The 18,893-nt window shown below is 49.8% G+C and overlaps 5 protein-coding genes across 5 annotated transcripts; 1 reads left to right on the plus strand and 4 right to left on the minus strand.

Annotated features, from left to right (window-relative positions):
* Positions 1-1,902: 1,902 nt before the first annotated feature.
* Positions 1,903-3,691, minus strand: Z518_05992 (uncharacterized protein; the record flags this gene model as incomplete). Its single annotated transcript, XM_013416802.1, has 3 exons — positions 1,903-2,286; positions 2,355-3,317; positions 3,392-3,691. The coding sequence occupies 3 exons, from the start codon at positions 3,689-3,691 to the stop codon at positions 1,903-1,905; spliced, it is 1,647 nt and encodes a 548-aa protein (XP_013272256.1).
* A 645-nt stretch (positions 3,692-4,336) lies between these two features.
* Positions 4,337-5,705, minus strand: Z518_05993 (fumarylacetoacetase; the record flags this gene model as incomplete). Its single annotated transcript, XM_013416803.1, has 2 exons — positions 4,337-4,695; positions 4,757-5,705. 2 exons carry the CDS (start codon positions 5,703-5,705, stop codon positions 4,337-4,339), a joined length of 1,308 nt encoding a protein of 435 aa, XP_013272257.1.
* Positions 5,706-6,275: 570 nt separating this feature from the next.
* On the minus strand, positions 6,276-8,844 carry Z518_05994 (uncharacterized protein; the record flags this gene model as incomplete). Its single annotated transcript, XM_013416804.1, has 7 exons — positions 6,276-6,804; positions 6,856-7,030; positions 7,082-7,449; positions 7,556-7,694; positions 7,751-7,784; positions 7,834-8,757; positions 8,815-8,844. 7 exons carry the CDS (start codon positions 8,842-8,844, stop codon positions 6,276-6,278), a joined length of 2,199 nt encoding a protein of 732 aa, XP_013272258.1.
* Positions 8,845-9,283: 439 nt separating this feature from the next.
* Positions 9,284-10,718, minus strand: Z518_05995 (homogentisate 1,2-dioxygenase; the record flags this gene model as incomplete). Its single annotated transcript, XM_013416805.1, has 2 exons — positions 9,284-10,592; positions 10,651-10,718. 2 exons carry the CDS (start codon positions 10,716-10,718, stop codon positions 9,284-9,286), a joined length of 1,377 nt encoding a protein of 458 aa, XP_013272259.1.
* A 2,855-nt stretch (positions 10,719-13,573) lies between these two features.
* Positions 13,574-15,194, plus strand: Z518_05996 (uncharacterized protein; the record flags this gene model as incomplete). Its single annotated transcript, XM_013416806.1, has 3 exons — positions 13,574-13,758; positions 13,817-14,640; positions 14,695-15,194. 3 exons carry the CDS (start codon positions 13,574-13,576, stop codon positions 15,192-15,194), a joined length of 1,509 nt encoding a protein of 502 aa, XP_013272260.1.
* Between the last annotated feature and the right edge of the window lie 3,699 nt (positions 15,195-18,893).

Consider the following 18,893-nt stretch of genomic DNA (forward strand, 5'->3'; position numbering starts at 1 on the left):
GGTTAGGATATGGAATGTAATGACTCTTATCGTGATGGAATGACAAAAAGCCAAAGGGGAGTAATTCGAAAACGGGAAAATAAAACACTGCTTGTATTTCAGATATGATTGAATAGTGTTTACCAAAAGGTAGTCATTCTGAACGAAACGAAATCAAACAATCGTGCCTCGTAATCGTGTTCACATCATTTGGCCTGGTTCCAGATAAATGCCACGGACATCTATTGCTCTCTTTTTGGTCCCGCATTGACAAAGCCATTAACATCGCCAACAAAGCAAACTGTGCTGCGTCTTGAACCATGATCCAGTGGAAAGAAGTTTTTCGCAACATACGGCAAACCAAACGTTACACAAACCCCACCCATGTCCACAATCTGCCGCTCTTGTGCAAAAAGAGAATCTTGCTGACGAAGGCCTCAACCTCAACCCTCGACCTCGAAGTTGAGTGTCTTGCAGAAGCAAAACAGTCAAATTCGAATCAGACAGTCTCATGACGACTCTTATACGTAATGACGGCCCGGAAAGCCATATCCTCCATTACCCAAATTCGTCTTGTTTTCATTTTTCTTGGATTCTTCTTCAGGTTAGTGTCCCCACAATGGCCCTGCAAATATTGGACAAGATATCTGTAGGGCGATATACACTCGGAGATAAAGTTGTACCAATCCGAGTCCTTGTCTGTCGCCGCCAGATTATTAGTGATCCTCGTAGATTCGTAATAGTCCGGATAGTAGCTAGAGTACTCCTAGTCGACAATGCCTGAAACGACACATTGACCCACTCCAGAGAGATTAACGAGAATGTTCTCAAGTCTCACATTCCCATGAGTGAAGACAAGACGAGATGAAGTCGTAGCGTCGATTGATTTGGTGGCTCGTCGGAGGACGCGTCCTCAGAGATCCTTGCAGCTTTCACCGAGGATACCTCCGAAGAGTGTCTGGTTCGAGCTTGGGAAGGTCAGGGATCGACATGAGATATTGGAAGAATTGGTCAAGTTGGATCTGGACCGACAGTTTCTAGTTCCCAGGTTAATCGACGCCAGACTTTCTTGAGCGCGATTCCAGAGATAAAAGACATGAGGAGGACGATGATGTCGTTCTGTTTCAGCACTCCGAGCGGGGGTCAGATCATGATGGGACTCCGGTAGAGGAGTAAGATTGCCTTGTAGGTTAGGTTGACTTCGGTGGACGCACCGGGATATTGAGCGTTCAATAGATTTCGAACCTCATAGTAGAGGTCACAGCGAATCCCGGTTTCATCAGAAGCCGCCAGAAAGGAGTGTTCGCCAGGGAGGAAGGAAGATGGGAGGAGGGTGAGGTTCAGATACCACAAGAACTGAGGCAGCAAGGTCATTTGGGAACTGGAGCCGGCTGAGTGCTAGGCACGGCAGCAGCGACGAGGCCGCCTGGTGGAAGGGTTTGAACTCTCTCTAGGATGTTTTTGAGTGCATGGGTCAGATATGGGAGAAACCCATATTACACCTGGGGCACACACGGTTTCTTGTCATGATGAACAGCAAGAAGCCTGATCCTGATCCTTCTCTTTAGTGTTCATGAGAGGTCTCTTTTCAAGCATAGGTTGCGCAACAAGGGCGCTGATCGGGCTGGAATAGGAAGATAGCGGGAGCACGAGGGACCGTCAACCGTGAAACAAGAACAGCAACTACTTGTTGTAGATAACTCACAGACACAAAGACAACGTTGACAGCTACAAAACAAACGGCGTCCGGCACTCAGCCAGCTGGCGAGTGGCATGTAGTCTGTATGTCTCAGGTTCACTTCACCTCTGGCCCCTGTTTTCCTTCATCACGTGACCGGGTCTTGGCATATTGGATCCGGCTTGTATCCCTTGTTTAAAGCCCCCGCCCCGGGGGTGGCCATTCTTGGTTACGGATAAAGCGTCCTATTCTTCCAAATGCGACGTCGCCACGTAGCTCTCCTGGAGCCACTGATCGAGTTGATACTCGTCGCGGATCTTCAGGCCCAATTTGAACGGCATTGGTTCGACAGACAGACCTGTGGGGTTCTTGTTGCAATCCATAGGCCCACTCAGAATCGGTTGATCTGTTGGATCTACCGGCGGTATGATCATGAAGGCGCTAACCAGTCGTGTGAAGACGATATACAGCTCCTTATTCGCAAGGTGTGAGCCGACGCACATGCGAGAGCCGGCTCCATACGCATAATGATCCGTTCCCGATCCTTCGGGAAGATCTAAGTATCGTTCAGGAGAGAAGTTCATCGGCGAGTCAAAGTGGGTGGCGTCGAAGTTGGCAGCATATGCATTCTGAGACCAGTCAGCTCTTGTTTTCATCTTGAAAGGACTCATTGTGCCTCTAAACAGGATCGGCTTACCATGAGAAAAGTTGTTCCAGCTGGTATGACTGCATCTTCCCAGATAATCTCTTTGGTGTTGACTCTCGGCAGGCTTGTAGGCATGACGGTCCAGAAACGAAGAACCTCCTTACAGAAGGCGGTCATGTAAGTCAACTTTTCCTCCTTGAGACATTGGTTCCACGCGCCACCGTCGGGATAGTGTTGGACGATTTCCTGATAGAGCTTCTCTTGGATTTTCTGACCCTCTGGCGATGACAACGAGGCAATACCTAGCAGAAGACAGGCAGGAGTGGTGTCCAGACCACCAGCGACCATGCTAATGCAGAGCGATTTCACCTCAGCACGATTCAGCTTGTATTCGGGATCCTTCAACAGATTTCCCAAAATACATGGTCGGTCTGTCCCCGCTGCCATCTTTTGCTTCAGTCTCTGCAGCAATGACTCCATGTACACGTCGCGTCTGTCTTTAAGGTCGCTCGCCGTCTGAGTCCTCGTCGAGATCCATTTCATGAACGGAATGAAATCTTGCCAATTGTTGCTGGTGCTCCTAATCGTACTGATTCCACGTTCCACTTCGATAATTTCCTTCAGCAGGTGATCGTCGACCTTGGTATTGAGGCGGAATCCATAGCAAATTGTAAGACTCATGTTGAGTGCCAGGCGTTGAAAAAAAGGATATGGGTCCACGTCAACCCGATGTCCATCCTTCGATGCAATGCTCGCCAGTTCTTTGATGCTGGCAGATGACTCGAGATCAATGTACGGGTTGTATGAATTCAACGCCGTCCGATTGACTGCCGAAGCTGCAGCCTTCCGCCTTCGTTTGCAGGATTCGTCCCATGGCGATGTCCCGATCGTGAAGCCTTGCGAGCTGGAGAGGACATTGTGGAAGGTATGCAGCGTAGGTCGAGAGGTTAAAGCTGACTGGTTTTGAACCCAAAGTTTCCTTATTGAGTCAAAGGTATTTGCCACGACAAATCTCTGTTCAATGTTAATCTTTAATTTCACGGCCTCATCTCTCTTCTTTACCAGGGGAATTTGGCTGTGCGCCTTACTTTGTTGCCCAATCTGACCTGGTACACAGGCCCATACTTTCGAGATAGCTCTTGATATTTTACAGGATGACACTTCCCCAGTTGAAACAAGCTGCCAAACAACGGAATCCCTGGAATACAAGGAAGGGACTTGATGTGCGGAATATCAGTGCGATCGACAATGACAACGGCAGCAACAATGAGGAGCAACAAGAGCCCACACAGATTCACTGTCGTTGCCTGTTTCAAGGCAACGCCGACATGATACAAGGCTTCTGAGCTGATAACGTTGACGTCGTGTTTCCCTGAGATGAGCGACATTGTTTCGGTACAGGAATTCTCGAAAGTTGTCACCTTCTCTGGCGCAATCGAGGCGTACTCACCTAGCTATATGGACGGCCGGGGCAGGTGTTCATCCGCCACAACAGACACATGACCTTCGAATGCTCATACGGGCAAAAGGAAACATCCTGAGCCAAAGCCACGGTGTTACACTGCTGGCATGGAACATTTTCCGCGCCTCAATTACGCAACAAAAACCATCAAAATCAGTCGACGGCATGGCCGGTGGAAAAGCCTGCGGAATCTCCGCCGGGAGCATTGGTAGGAGGCGAGATTGGACGTGTTATCTGTCGGACGACGTGCATTGTCCATTTGTGGGGAATTCCAAATCCATTGTTGCGAGGACGTGAGTGAGGATTTCGAGGACAGAGAGAAGGCTCTCCTCGTCCTTGCAGAGAACTGGGTAATAGGCAGGTCCATACAAAGAAAAGAGACACACCCTCTTCCACAAAGTCCTACTTTGTCGGCGTTAAAATTCAAAACGGACAACGGTCGTACCCGGGGCTACTTGATAGGATGAAACGCTAAACGGACACCTTGGGGGGGCACGGTCAGAATCGAATACAGTTGGCCGGGGAAAGAACGGTAACAGATACCTTTGAACGGCAAAAGTTTTCTCTCTGTCTATGAATGAAGCCACCTTGTCTTCGGCGAAGGCTCGATTCGACCACTACATTCTCCAAAGCCTATCATCGTCGTCGGGTCGCTACCACACCATCCTCGAATGGTGACCGTGTCTCCATCCTCCAAGAATGTTCTATGCAGGGAATTCGACAATGCGAAGGATTGCTTTCCACCGTTGCTTGCCTCTAGCAACGACCCCAAAGTTCCGGGCTGTGCTCCGCTTATGGTCCCTGATCCTATCAAATCGCCAACCTCCATTGGGCATCCACCTATTGTGTGGTGAGCGAGCATTTGCGCGTATGAGAAGATCAAATTTTTGCCGTTTGTTCGACTGAGAATTGCTGGTTCACCACTGGCAGCTATTTTGAACATGAAGTCAGTACGTCCGCAGCAACGAAGTGAGACTTTTAGATTTCTTACGAGTCAATTCGACTTCCAAGTTGATATCAAACACGTTGTCTGTCCTGGACTGGCGTAGATGCGGCAAAAGCGTCGTCTCGTTTGCCATTCCCGGTGTTCGGAAAGGGGACAACGCGTCCGTCAAGACGACCCAGGCACTCACTGATGTACCAAAGTTCTTTGCGTTGAACGGTCCAAGGGGAACCGCTTCCCATTGCTGTATGTCTCTGGCGGACCAGTCATTCAGTAAGACGAGGCCGAAGATATAGTCTTCAGCTTCATCGACGTCAATGGGCTCGCCCATAGGATTGGACCTGCACAGAAACGCTCCCAATTCCAATTCGATATCCAGACGGCGGCAAGGCCCAAGGACGGGAACTTTAAGTTCCTGCTTTTCGAGATATTGACCCAGTGGTCGCCGAATGGGCGTTCCTGACACCACAACGGAAGAGGCACGAGATGAATAGCCGACCGGAAGGTGCAGATAGTTCGGCTGAAGCGCATTCTTTGGATCTCGAAAGATGCATCCACAATTGAAGGCGTGGTTCTTGCCGGCAAAGAAGTCCGTGTAGCCTCGAACTTCCATGGGCAGGTGCATTTCAATATCCTTCATGGATATAAAGGCTTTTTCTCGTAGTTCATCATTGTCTCTGAGGACCTCTGGTAGCTTTGTGTTTTCAGACAGGAGCTCCTGGAGGTATGCTCGAACCTGCCGATGAAAAGGTCGACCAAGCGCGGCAAAGTCATTGAGCGTTGGTTGGAAGAAAACGACAATATTGTCCTTGTTGACCGCTGAAAGACCGTCGAAGCCTCTTTGTGCAGCGAATGTGCTAAGATCAAGTGCGAAGTCTCCAATGGCAATTGCGGGACGCCTGGAATTGTTTTGCAACGTCGTGATGATGCCGAATGGGATATTGGCTAAAGTAAATGGACATCCTTGGGGCACTGTGATCCAGCTAGATGCTGCCATCTTGGCCGTTGAAAGATAGGCCAACAGAGACTTGAGAGAAGGATCTTTCAAGAGACTTTTATTCTCTAGGATGGAGTCCTTCCCAGAGAATCAGAGCCATACATATTCCAGCATTCAGCTGCTCTCCAGCAAAGATTGTGGAAATCCGGTGTTCATGACTGTGGTGGTGGGCTTCAGCTCACTCTGGGCATACCCACATCAGCGGATTCTCCGGTCGGCCACCTAAGGATCTTGGAGGCAGATTCATAGACATTCCGCTTCGGGGATTAAGAAATTAGTTGCGACTTCTTTTCACCGATTAGATTGGATCAGGAATTTCTCATGACTCGGATTGTCCTTGGCCCTCTTTCATCACGAGGCTCCGAGGCAAAAAGACCCAAAGAATTATGCCTTAACTCCCATTGTTCGTCACTTGAATGACGTTTTGGGACATGAATAGTGGATATCTCAAGATGGCGTCAAGTCGACTAGTCATTCGAGATGGATGCATAGGCCCAAAATTCGAAAGCCTTGGCCGAGGCTGTTTTTCCACGTCCATTGGATCAAGTCTGACAGAGCCAGATATCCATTTTATGGCCATCCATAACCCATATCGGGCACTTCTCCAAGAGTCTGAGCCCATTCTGTCCAAAAAGAAGATGCTTCGAATTCAGAGCCTTCTGGCACGAACGTGGCAAACAGGTCACTAGTGCCCAACCTCTCTGCGGACATTTGCTGTCCGAATGGGAGGATTCCTGGTATGGGGACTGCTGTAGCAGTCCTATGACCGCTGGCAAATCCAGGGACGGTCGCATTGCTCTCACCATCCATTGTTGCTGGATACCTTGTGCTGGTGCCCGCCGAATGTTCATCATTCCGATCGTCGTCACTTCTCATATCTTGCAAGCTTCTACGGCGATGCGCCTTTGCTCTCTCCAAAGTCTGCTTGATAATTGCGATGGCTTTTCTCGTCACAACGGTCTCTTCCACCGCATCAAGCACGGTGATTGCTCGATTCACACACCCAAAAATAGTATCTGAATCAGCAAGACTGAGGGGATGGAAAACACCTATGAGCAAGATGGTTACGGCATAGAGGACATACGTCGTATTATAGGACCTGCATAAAAACATCAACGCAGGATACTTTGTCTCTCAGGCGCGCGCGTACCATGTCTGGAAAAAGTTATACTTGGCGAACGTCTCATGAACTAAGCTGATCGTTGCCATGGCTGAGCTGATGCAAATTTGCCAATGATTCTGCACCCTTGTTCTAACATCTTGATCCTGCGTGGAAAATCCTCCAGTGACTGAGCTGTGAATCACCATTCGAAGGTTGTGATAGCCTGGCGATGAGATTAGTTCAAGCCATGGTAGTCAAGCCAAGTTAGACCAACGGAGTTGAACAACAATTCTTTGCTTTTCTTCAAAGGTGATGGTCCAAGTTGATTTGAGCGCTTGAGGGGTGACACCGTTGGTCTTTGAGAGCTGCGGTGGTAAGCTTTCTAACCAAACATCCAGTTCGTGTTCAAGGATGGCAATCTTCCCGCATTTCACCGCGACTGGGTCTTGAGTTGCGTAAAGATCAGACGCTACGTGTCGCATGATACGCGAGAACGAGACCATGACGGGAAGAATTTGCAGACCCCGGTCTTCCGGCATTCCAATATCCTGCGGTGTTACCTTTTGCGAACCGGGGAAAAGGCATGTATGGAAAACGTCGAGACCAAGCCCGTCTGGTCGTCCCAGCGCGAAACTTGTCTGACTAGGGTGTTATTAGACTGTGTTTTGCGAAAGGTCTTATCGAAAGGCAGCTCACATGTCGAGACAATATAACGACCTGAACGACAGTTAGTGCGACGCGGTGCCACAAGTCTCGGAGTACACACCACCAGGTTTGCCATGATTGCTTCGAATCCCTCCTGACCGCATCCATAGCGGTGGACGGCTCACGATTTAATCCTATTGCCAGTGCAATTCTGACCGCCTGACCCACGTACAAATATGTGACTATTTTCATTAGTGGGAGGACTTTTGAACGTCGGGATACTTGGTATGTGGCGCACCGTGGGGGTTGAGCTCATGTTGCGCGACCTTCGCCTGAGAACTAGATCAGCAATGGAAGAGTATTCTACGGGAAAAACATTACCATCATGTAATAACACTGAACCATGTCCAAGTTCGTATGGTTTCCAAGGCCTGATAAAACCTCGCAAGCTTCCTTGAACAATTTTCGGCTCCATTCCAAATTCTCCAGGCCACCGAATTTCCCGGTTTTCGGGTGCGCAAGGACCGCGCCCAGAGACAAGACACTATAATACAAAGCCAGAAAAGGGCAGGGAAATGTCACTTTATCAGAGAACCATATATCTTCGCAGCGTGCCATAAAATCATCTTGGTCCAAAACGGGCTGGATATGATGAAGATTGTCAAAATAAGCGTCAATAAATCTCCTCGAAACTCGAAAATAGAGTCTTTCGCGACCAACAGATCTACCGCTCGGATGGGCCGCCGAGTTTGTGGGCGAGTCGGGGGGGAAAGAGGTGTTGTGAAGGAAGGAAGCGAATGATGTTCGCGTCGTCTGCTCAGAATAGTAGTCTCCTCGTTCGCCAGACAAATTGGGAATTCTTCGGAGAAAGGCGATGGGTGAGGAAGGACCGTAGTATTCCCAGCCTTGGGTGTGTACATTAAGATCGGTGGTGTCGGGTATCGATGCATCACCGTAATCTGTCAGCATTCCCACGCCAGAGCTGCTGGTATCTGCATGAGCAGGGGCCTCTAAATCCTGCTGCGACGACTCGTCGGCAGTAGAGCTCGTCATATGATGAGGCGGGCGGTATTCTGCAATGGAACGCACGGAGTCCTCGGTCAAATTATTCGAATCCGACTTTGGATGAGAATTTTCGGCTCTTCTGAGCTTTGCTGTCAATTCCGCTATTTTCCTCTCCAAGGCCTCTATTGTTCTGTATGCGCGAACTGTGAGCCAATGGCCAGTCCAATGGATGAATGTCTGGTGGTCACCTCGATTCCTCAACTGGCTGTGGTCTCGCATATGTGCATTCCATGCCGTGCGCTTCAATTCAAGTCAGCAGATGATGTCAAGTTCAACCTCGGCGCCACTGTAACATACCCACGCAGAAGGAACATGGCTGCCGCTCATCGCAGCGATTTTTCCGCGTGCGACAGAACTGGCACGCCTGCAATGCTCGAGGTCGCTTCCGCTGCCGCGACGCGATCATGATTGGAACACTTTGGCTAGAAAGTTTTTCCTTGGGCTTAGTTTCGTTGACGTATGGTAGGATGGCCGAATGGTATAGAAGTCATCAAGGATGATGAAAGTGGTACCGCGGTAGATAACTCCGTAGCGTCAGCCAATCACGTGATCCAAGGCCTTGACTCGTCCAGGAGCAGCCCTAACATGAATTCATTCTAGTGAGGTTTTGATGTACCAAGAAATAAAGTGGACGAGCGCTAGAACCGTTGCCAGCTAGAAAATCAAACGGCGCGGTCAGGATCTACTCTTATGGTCGCAGAGCTCCATCCGCCCTTCGACGATATGATTCCAACAAATGTAACTACTACCTATCCAGTTAAGCATGTTACTTGTTCGATCCATTAACCACCAGGGATGATGAGTCGGGTGGTCGAAACAAATCTTTCAAGCCGACCCAACTCTCATCGCTATAATTTGCTTGAAGCTTCTGACATTTTGTCAGGCCCCAATCTGTGACGCCAACCATGTAGCAACTCTCGAACATGAATGCCATGCTTCCTACACCAACCTTAACCGGCTTCAGCTCTTCGTTGCTAGCCCTCTCGAATGCTGCCGTATCAGGGCCATGCGAGCTCATACAGTTGTGGAGGCTTGCGCCGGCAGCCTGAAAACCTCCAGTGCCGCCTCCTTTTGCAATGTAAGATCCGCTAATCAACCCCATAAATTCCGACATGACATTCCGATGGTACGAGGGTGGCCGGAAGGTGTCTTCGGCAACTAGCCATCTGGGAGGGAAAATAACGAAATCGGCGATCGCTGTTCCAGGATGAGCACCGGTTGTAGCCGTGAGCACCGTGTTGAGTGACGGATCTGGATGATCATATGATATGGTTCCGATGGTATTGAACCGACCCAAGTCGTACTTGTAAGGATAGTAGCGGCCTTCCCATGCCACAACATCAAAAGGCGTGTGGCTCTGTTTGGCGGAGAAGAGCTGTCCGCAGAACTTGTTGTAGACCTTCCATTGAGAATTCGTGTCGTGCTCGAAGGATGCCACAGGAATCTGAAAGTCGCGTGCGTTGGCTAAACAATTCGAACCAATGGGACCGAGCTCCGGAAGCTGAAAATGGCCTTGATAAAGTTCGAGTATATACCCCCGCAGCGGTGAGTCCTCATCTACCAAGTCGACTCGATATCTGATGCCGCGAGGGATGACACAGATCTCATTGGGTCGGACCAGGAGCCGACCCATCTCGGTCTGAATATCCATGGCGCCCGTTTGCGGGACGATGAGCATGTCTCCATCAGCGCTATAGAACGCGGTCTTGCTCGGCATAGACTTGTTCACGGCGTAGATGTAGTATGCCACCCCTTGTTTGAGTGACACATCACCGGCTCCTGCCACCATATTCAATCCGCCTATCCAGTCAACTTCGTCACCGGCCAGATCAAATGGATCCCAGCGCAATTGATTGGGGATGTGGTTGAATTTGGCTTCGAATCGGCCACCAGAAGTCTCGGGCTTGAAGTCCGCATGAGCTGCCGATGGAATGATTCTGTAGACCCAAGTTTGCTGATTCTCCCACCGTGGGGCTGTGAATGAAGTCCCCGAGATTTTTTCAGCGTACAAGCCATATGGGCATTTTTGGGGGGAATTTTGTCCAATTGGAAGTGCGTTTGGTATGGCTTCAGTCCTATTGATATTCTCGGTTATTCATTCATCGACCAAACATTGACATTCTTCGATCTTACTCCAAGTTGGCCAAGAATCCAGTCTGATATTTGTATCGCTCAGGAACGGTGAATTGCGTGACAGGCATGGTTTCCGTGTCCCGTTGTCAAACTCGCAGGAAAAACTCGTTCACGCTGACGCTGCTTGCTGTAGAGAGAGATTTGATGCTGAAAGAACTGCGAGGAACCGCTCTTTAAGCGTGGTGCCATAGCGCGATAGATGGTCCTGGTCAAGCTTGCTTCGTGGAGGGGCGGAATTGCTGCATTGCCATGCCCCTGTCTCCAAGTTGTGAGGGGGGACAGCATAGTCTAGTGTCAGTCGATTGGTCCAATCCAATTGCGGCGGAAATCCCGTCAACAACAACCTCACTTGATTTAAGCCCGCCCGGTACAGGAGTTTGCTTACGAAAGCAACTTTTGGGATTGTGGTCCCAAAGTGGTGATGCTAATGAAGAGAAAAATTAAGAACAGTCACACAAAGTAAGGAATGGGGGTCAAAAGACCTGTGTCACGTGAGACACGCCGAGACAAGATCAACAGCCTTGCTTTGACTTCATCCTCAACCTCAACCTCCACTTCTACCTTTCAACCTCGTCTCCTTGTTACGGTGGTCGTCCCCTTCGCCCCCCAAAAAGTTTCAGGAAACCCATCTGACCCATCCCCGGAACCATACTGCCTTGAGATTTCTGGACAAGGGTGATGCAGCCGCCATAGCTGCAGCAACCTTCCCGCTGGCGAACCCAGACCCCGTGCCATCTTACAGCTTCAGTCCAAACGATGTTTCAATACCATCCCCCACGCCACCGTCCCAGCAAGGCCTTGGGAATGCCAATATTAGAAAGGCGAGTGTGGCGAGGAGCGCCCGATATCCGCGAGTAGCTGTGGTTCTGGGCGTCCAGCCTCAGTGGCATGTCCCCCTCTTGCTCTGCCGTGCCCTCTCAACCATTTCGGCAGCATGGTGGGCTTGCCAGACTTGTTTCAGTATCTACAACCTTGTATACGGCGTAGGACAGCACAATGACGGCCATTTACACAGCTTTGGCACTGAGTTGGTTCATGATCCAATTTTCCAGCGCATAGCGGTTGCGCAGATTGGGTTGAGCTTTTTGTGGGTAGGGCACCCTTCCTTTTCTTCCCGCTGCAGTCGAACTCGCACATTGATGGTTAACCAAAGCTTGAGTTTCAGTGCAGCCATGTTCTGGAGGATCTCAACTTAAGCTAATTAAACAATTCAGGCCGGCGCAGCTGCTTATCTAGCACATATGTTTGCATCCTCGCTGATGTCCCGATGGCTTCAACATTATTCCCCTTTCGCCGTCTTGGTTCGACTTTGCAGTCTGTCCATAGTGCTCTCCTTCGGCTGCATGCAAATATTTCGCCTTTCTGCAGCCACTGAAGCGGATCTTTTCAAGCTCAGCCGGAGCTTATTAGCGTGGATCACCATTTCGATTACTCTGATGCTTGTCTACTTTTGCACTCAACAGGATATCTCGGTAGAGATGGATAAGGACGACCGGAGACGGAGACAAACCTTGCGACTCAAGTGTTTATATGTGATTTCAGCCTGCAGTCTTGTGAGTTTGTTTATCCTTGTTTGTCTTGTACATGTCGACACAGTGACGTGGGACGGAGGAGATTTAGGGGCATTTATATCGTCAGCTGCGCTACACTGGCGGGAGCTTTCTGGAGGGATGAAGAAGGAACTATGACTCTTCTATCATCAACGACAGGGGCTTGGTGAGTCGTGGCGATATATGTACGCAGACCAGTGCGGGTTATCCTTAGGCTTTGGCGAATACTGAAACTATTACGATTCAACCTCTCGCATATTGAAATACTGAATCGAGGGGGTTTTTTTTTTTGTTGGGGGTGGGGGGTTAATAATAGTATTAGTACCAATACTAGAAAACAGCTATGTCTGGTAGGACCACTACAAAGCAGCCAGATGGTTACCTGGATGGTAAAAGTTGCGGTGCGATATGACATCAAGCCTCGGCCTGTTTCGACGGATCTTCAGCCTGTCCTCTGAACTTGAGATAGAAAGGTCGCTCGACGAGTTAGGATTCCTAGCATGTCTCCACCGTTCCCGTGATGTGAGCTGGGCGTGTTGCTATTGCATCTGCCACCTGAACAAATAGACCTTTGGACGGATTCTGTCGACATTTCTCTCGGTGTATATAATGTCCCTTCGGTACATCTTCACCTGGGCTCTGCTGCCTTCTGGCGAGGGTTGAAAGCCCATCTGGAGGCGTGTTTATGCAAAGGGAAGACTGGAGTCGGTTGCAATAAAGACGTTAATGTAAAGCCACGGATAAAATATCCCTAGCTAAGCTTTGGCCCTCTCATCATGTTGTTGCCTAACTTCTGTATCTGCTAGGTCGACGTGTCACGGAGATCCTCCCTGTATAAAGGGTTAAAGGTTCGTGCCATCGTGAACAAGATAATCAATCATATGCATCATTAGATATGTAGAATCTGAACAATAAGGGGCGGTGAGTGGCATGGAGCGGCATCAGGCTGACCCCCATCCGAGGCAAGTTTGGGCACTTGGATCGCCAGACGATAAGACGCCGATTTAGCTAATCGGAAGGACTGATTGGCTCCACTTGACTCCACGGCCGATGCGACTTCTTGCGAGTTCCTTATCAGGACTAGAGAAAAAGAGGGTTACAATATACGCGCGGTTTCAAATGTCGTACTTTCTTACAAATCCCTTCTTATGTCTCTTCAAAGTCCTTCGAAATAAGGCTGCTATATATTTCAGCTGTTGGACCGGGTGGTTTCTTGTTCCGGCTCGCAGTGGACATTCTGTCCATATATTCATTAACGCGTTGCATCAACAACGGACGTGAAAGCTTTCGAAAACAAACCTTCACGACTTGTTTGTTCTCACGTCGGTGAACTCCGACACATGCAGCAGTGAGAGAGTCGGTGGCTGTGGAAGATGAACAGTGCGACGGACGAGACTCAACCATTGCTTCGAGATGCAGACGTCGAGGGATCAGACAAAGCCGTGGATGAGGACATTGTCGACTTCGATCCCAATGACGACTCGGAGAATCCTCGAAACTGGCCTAAGGCTTACAAATGGGGAATCGTCGCCTTGCTCGCCTTCATGTCCTTCACGGTGTACGTATAACACACTCCCATATATCCCAGCCTGGTTATCTACTAACGGCTACCTCAGAACATTCACCTGTATTTCCGTTGTTCCCATAGCTAGCGCCATAGTATACGATTTGAGCGAAGGACACTCTCGGAAATCCGCCAGCGTTCTCCTCGTTACAATCTGGGAACTGGGTGAAGCCGCCGGACCGCTTTTCATCGCGCCCTTGTCAGAGATCTTTGGCCGCTCCTCTGTCTACAACGTGGCCAATGTTCTCTTCGTCGCCGCGACCGTCCTGGCGGCATTGTGCCAGAACACTCCTCTTTTCATTGCCGCAAGAGCTCTGACAGGCCTCGCGGTGGCGTCGAATGTGTTGAACCCGGCCATTGTGGGCGATATGTTCATCTCTGAACAAAGAGGCTCGGCCATGAGTCTTATCATGATTGCACCTCTGGTCGGGGGTGCTGTGGGACCGGCAATCGCCGGTGGCATTGCTCAGAGCCTGGGCTGGCGACAGGTGCTTTGGATGGCTGTTATCTTGGCCTGTACATGCGAAGTGATATTCCTCATCTGCTTTCGCGAGACGTATAAAGTGACCATTCTGAGCAGAAGAGCTGCCAGATTGAGGAAGGAGACTGGCAACCCTGCCCTGCGGACCGTTTTTGATACCGAGGAGAGTGATGATGGTCCCAACGTTGATGATGAAAAAAGCTCAAATAAATTTTGGAGATCTATCATGCGGCCGGCCGTCGTGTTTTTGGGTTCGGACGTGCTGCAGGCCATGTCACTTTTCAGCTCCCTACTCTTCAGCTATTTCTACATCATGTCTACCACGCTGCCTGATATCTTGCAAGATCTATATGGCTTGTCACCAGCCTTGACGGGATCTGTTTTTATCACCTTCAGTGAGTTAGGCGCATGTCTCTTGGGTCAGTCATTTTGTGCTAATATGCCTGCAGGTATTGGTTCTGCAGCTGGCCTTGTGCTTTGCAATCTCACTCTGGACAGGATCTACGTCAATCTTCGTGACTCTTCTCCGAAGGGCATTGGACAACCAGAGTACCGACTCCCCTTGGTCATCGTTGGAGGCTTCGGAGTCCCTCTTGTCGTTGCAGCGTACGGCTGGATTGCTCAAGCACGTCTTCCCCTGTGGTTGCTTCTCATATCGCTGGGCTTGCTAGGGTCGACATTTATACTCGGCTTCTTACCTCTGTTGGCCTATATCGTGGACACATTCAAACTCTACTCTGCCTCTGCCATGACCGCCATCATCGTCACACGATGTCTGATGGGCACGTTCTTGCCGCTGACGGTGGAACCTTTAGTTAAGGGGCTTGGGTATGGCTGGGCATTTACCGCTTTATCTAGTGCTAGTCTTTGTCTCGCGCCGATTCCAGTGCTGCTTCTCAGATACGGATCAAAATGGCGGCAACGGTCAGAATACACACAGGATGAATGAGACCAATGTTACAGAAACGATCTTAACAATTGGGCGAGCTTCGCGACCAAAGGTACATCTCCCTGCATATATCTCCAATCCTGTTGAAGTTAGCGGAATGACGGATGTCAACACGGACTCGACCACTGCACCAATTGCGCAAGGATAGTTTCCCTTGTTAGAGATATACCTACATTCATACTAGCTTCTTTCGTGTTTCGTTTAACGTCTACCCATTTCCCATCGAGCTCTTTCAAGGTCAAGCCATCGTAACAAAGTGAAAGCGTTTCACTTTTCCTACTGTCCCATATTTCTGAGGCTACAAAACATCACAGAGCATTCATTGAGAACCATCAAGAACATGAAAGACGCGAGTCAATGAAAGCAGCATTGGCCTTGACTTGGAGAGGTTGCTTCAGGCTTCAGGCTTTAGGCCACTAGACTGGCGTAGAATCTGCAATGAGATCTCTGTTATCTGGCAAAGCCTGTCGAGATTTTGCCAAATGGATTACGTTGAGGGCTCTGAGGGCCGTTGTAGCCAGCAACTCGTGCGTTTATATATAGACTATCAAAGGCAGCCCCCCTGCTTGGCCACCAGATTTCTAGGTTTTTAGGGACTGAGATATCGTCTTACCTTCAGCACATTGAATTCCAGTCTGGACCAGTCTATAGAGATCCTTGCCGATGCTAGGGACCTCGTCGTGGTGGAGTTGTCGAAGTGGTAATTATGAAGTTGCCATCGTAAAAGGGGTAAACGCATTGAAAATGGCATAAAAATATTCCAACCAATCAAAGCTAGCCATTTGCGGAGTCGCGTGGTTCGTACTGTACCACAGAGATGCCAACGTGAGGCTTAAGAAAAACGTCTTGGTTTTGAATCTTGTTCGAATTCTGTGCGAGTTCCTTACAAACGACAACTCTGCAAGCCGAAAAGCGGGTCGGAATCGATCAGGGCCTGGTATGGGAACTATTTTTATACGGAATGAGAAGAATGGCTCCTCCGTTGGAAATCTGTCCTTGCTCGAACACCGGCGTCTATCCGCCTTCATCGTTAGTCAACGACACTGAGCTCTTGAAGAAGGCTCAATGCGGGTAACATGTCCTGTGACTGGTCGGATAGGAGCTTGACATCACGTAACAATCTGGCTGGTCGATCCACTTTGACAGGGTTTGTTTGGGACGGACCGCTATGTAACGTACTCCGTTCTTTGTTGTACATTGTCCCCACGGGGTCCCATTGATGGCGGGGATGGTCTGGGGAGCTTGAAAGACTCTGCTACGAATCAGACACCTCATCACGCCATTGCAACAGCATGAAAGCGGCGTGGATCCCTGAAAACGTGGACAAACATTCCATAGCGAGGGGCAGGAAAATATACTCTCTGCATGGATGCTTCGAATACAGAAGCACGAGGGCCAGCTTTTGATGGATCCTTCCCATTTTCATCTGAGGCTAGGTACCCAACGATAAGCCAAAAATATATCAAGTCGGCAGCATCTGCCTCATCACGGCCATCTCGGTCGTTAGAGGCGGTTTGTTTGGATTCGACATATCTGCAATGTGAGTTCCTACATGCCCTTCCTCCATCACGCTGAAGAGAAAGGGCGATTCATTGAGAGTAGTCTCGGTATATAATAGTCTGAGAACACAAACACAACAATATAAGTGCCACTTCAACCAAGCCCCCCACGATCCCTCCTGCGATGACAACCCCCCATGCCCTGGTCTTCACGGCGACGTGCAAGACGGCATTACTACGTCTATGGTTGGAAGCTCGTTTCTTGGAGCCCTCATCTCAGACCTCCTGACAGACATCTTCGGGCGAAACAAAGCGCTCCGCACCGGCTCTGTTATCTGGTGCACCGGGTCTATCCTAGTCCGCGCATCGCAGAACATCGGCATGCTCATTGTCGGGCCTTTCATCAACGGCCTCTCCATTCGATATCCGCTCCGACCCGGTGCCAGCATACGTATCTGAATTAGCATAACCTTAACAAACGCGGGCCGGTCATCGACACCACATAATGGGCACTCACCTAGGGGATCTTGATCGTGTTCTCCATCTCGCACGGACAGGACCGCCGCCGTCCGCCTTCCCTGGGCCCCACGGACAATTCCAGCCATTATTCTCTTCTATGGCCTTTTCTTCCTTCCCGAATTACTCCGCTGGCTGGCTCGAAAGGATCGCTGGGTAGAGTGTCACGACGTGCTCTCCCTCGTGTGCCAAGGTGATTGAAACCGTAAATTTGTCCTGTGCGAGTTGGCGGAAATCCAGGAGATGTGTGTGTTTGAACGCCGCAATAAATACATCTCATACTTGGAATTGATCAAGCCCAAGATGATCAATCGCCTGCACATCAGCTTGTTCACTCAGATCTAGGTCCAATCGACGGGCATGAATGTGATTACATATTGTGAGTGAAACCAACCCAACCCTCTTGTGATAACCATGATGGTTTGCCTACGTTGGTCTGATGACCACAAAGCGACTCCTGGTGGTGTTGATTATGTCCCCGAACATCATTTCGTGCTCTTACCTCGTGGTTGCCTCCTTTTCTCCGACGGGGGGCCAGTCAAATAAGACTCCCTCCCGTCTCTTTCAAACCCATTCTCGTTGTGAGGCTAACTGAACGAATGTACAGTTGACTCCATCTACCCGAACTCCTCCCTCAAACAGGATTTTCAGTTTCGCCCTCGGTTCCTTCACACCACCGGTCTTCATTCATGTCAAATTGGAAACATATCTGATCTTCGGGGTCTTCAGCTTCGCCATGGCCGTGCACGCTTTCTTCATGTCCTTTGAGATGGCTGCGAGTTTCTCGAGGAAGTTGAGGACATGTTCTTGTCCAAGACGCCTGCGTGGAAGACGGCCGCCGGGTTCAAGAAGGTCCGCGCGGTTGAGCAAGGAGAGAAAGTCAATCCAGAGAAGATTGCGGTGTATCGCCATTGCTCGCATGCTATGAGAGGGAGGCTGTCGATGCTGCTGCTCCTACAACTCTATCGAGAAGACCGCAAGAGTCGTCCGCTACATGGCCTGGATTCATGTTTCGCAGCGTGGGCCGCAGGCCTTCCGAGAGAAACCTGTCACTCTTCCCCAGCAATGCTTGAACACGACGGCGGAAGAGGATCTGGGAACATTTGGTGCTACCAGAGCCGGACGCAGGCCGGATCAATAAGTGAAATGATATGGGCGAGACAAGTGTTCATACATTCGGTTATTCATCTCGTGCCTCGGAGGAAGAAGAGGGCAACATTGATATAACGACAGATGTCCAAACATGGTACATCACTCGACGAAGGACCCCAGTCCAAGGTAGTCGAAAGCTCACAAACCAGGATCGAGGGACTCCAACGTTCTGATAATCTTATATATTGAAAGCTATCACGCGGAACTGGTAGCATCAATGAAAGAAAAGCCCGCCCCTTGTTTTGCCATCCAGAGAGTTACCAGCAGTCCATGTGCCATCCGCTGGTCTCGCCGTCATTCCTGGATTCCGACCTCATTCCAGCATCCTTAGCAAGATTTCTATCATGGGTATCATAAACGTATTCAACCGGTCCCATCCGTAACATGCTATCATGAATTGACCGCTGCCACGGCCAGCAATGGTGAAGAGGGAAGAAGTAATCGTTCAAGATAAAACAGTTTCTCGTCGGGCGACAACTTCTATCTGTCCTCGATGACCGAGCAGGATAGCATGAGATGCCGGCTGAGGCGT

This window comes from Rhinocladiella mackenziei (genome assembly GCF_000835555.1).
Source record: "Rhinocladiella mackenziei CBS 650.93 unplaced genomic scaffold supercont1.4, whole genome shotgun sequence".
In the NCBI taxonomy this organism is placed as follows: Eukaryota; Fungi; Ascomycota; class Eurotiomycetes; order Chaetothyriales; family Herpotrichiellaceae; genus Rhinocladiella; species Rhinocladiella mackenziei.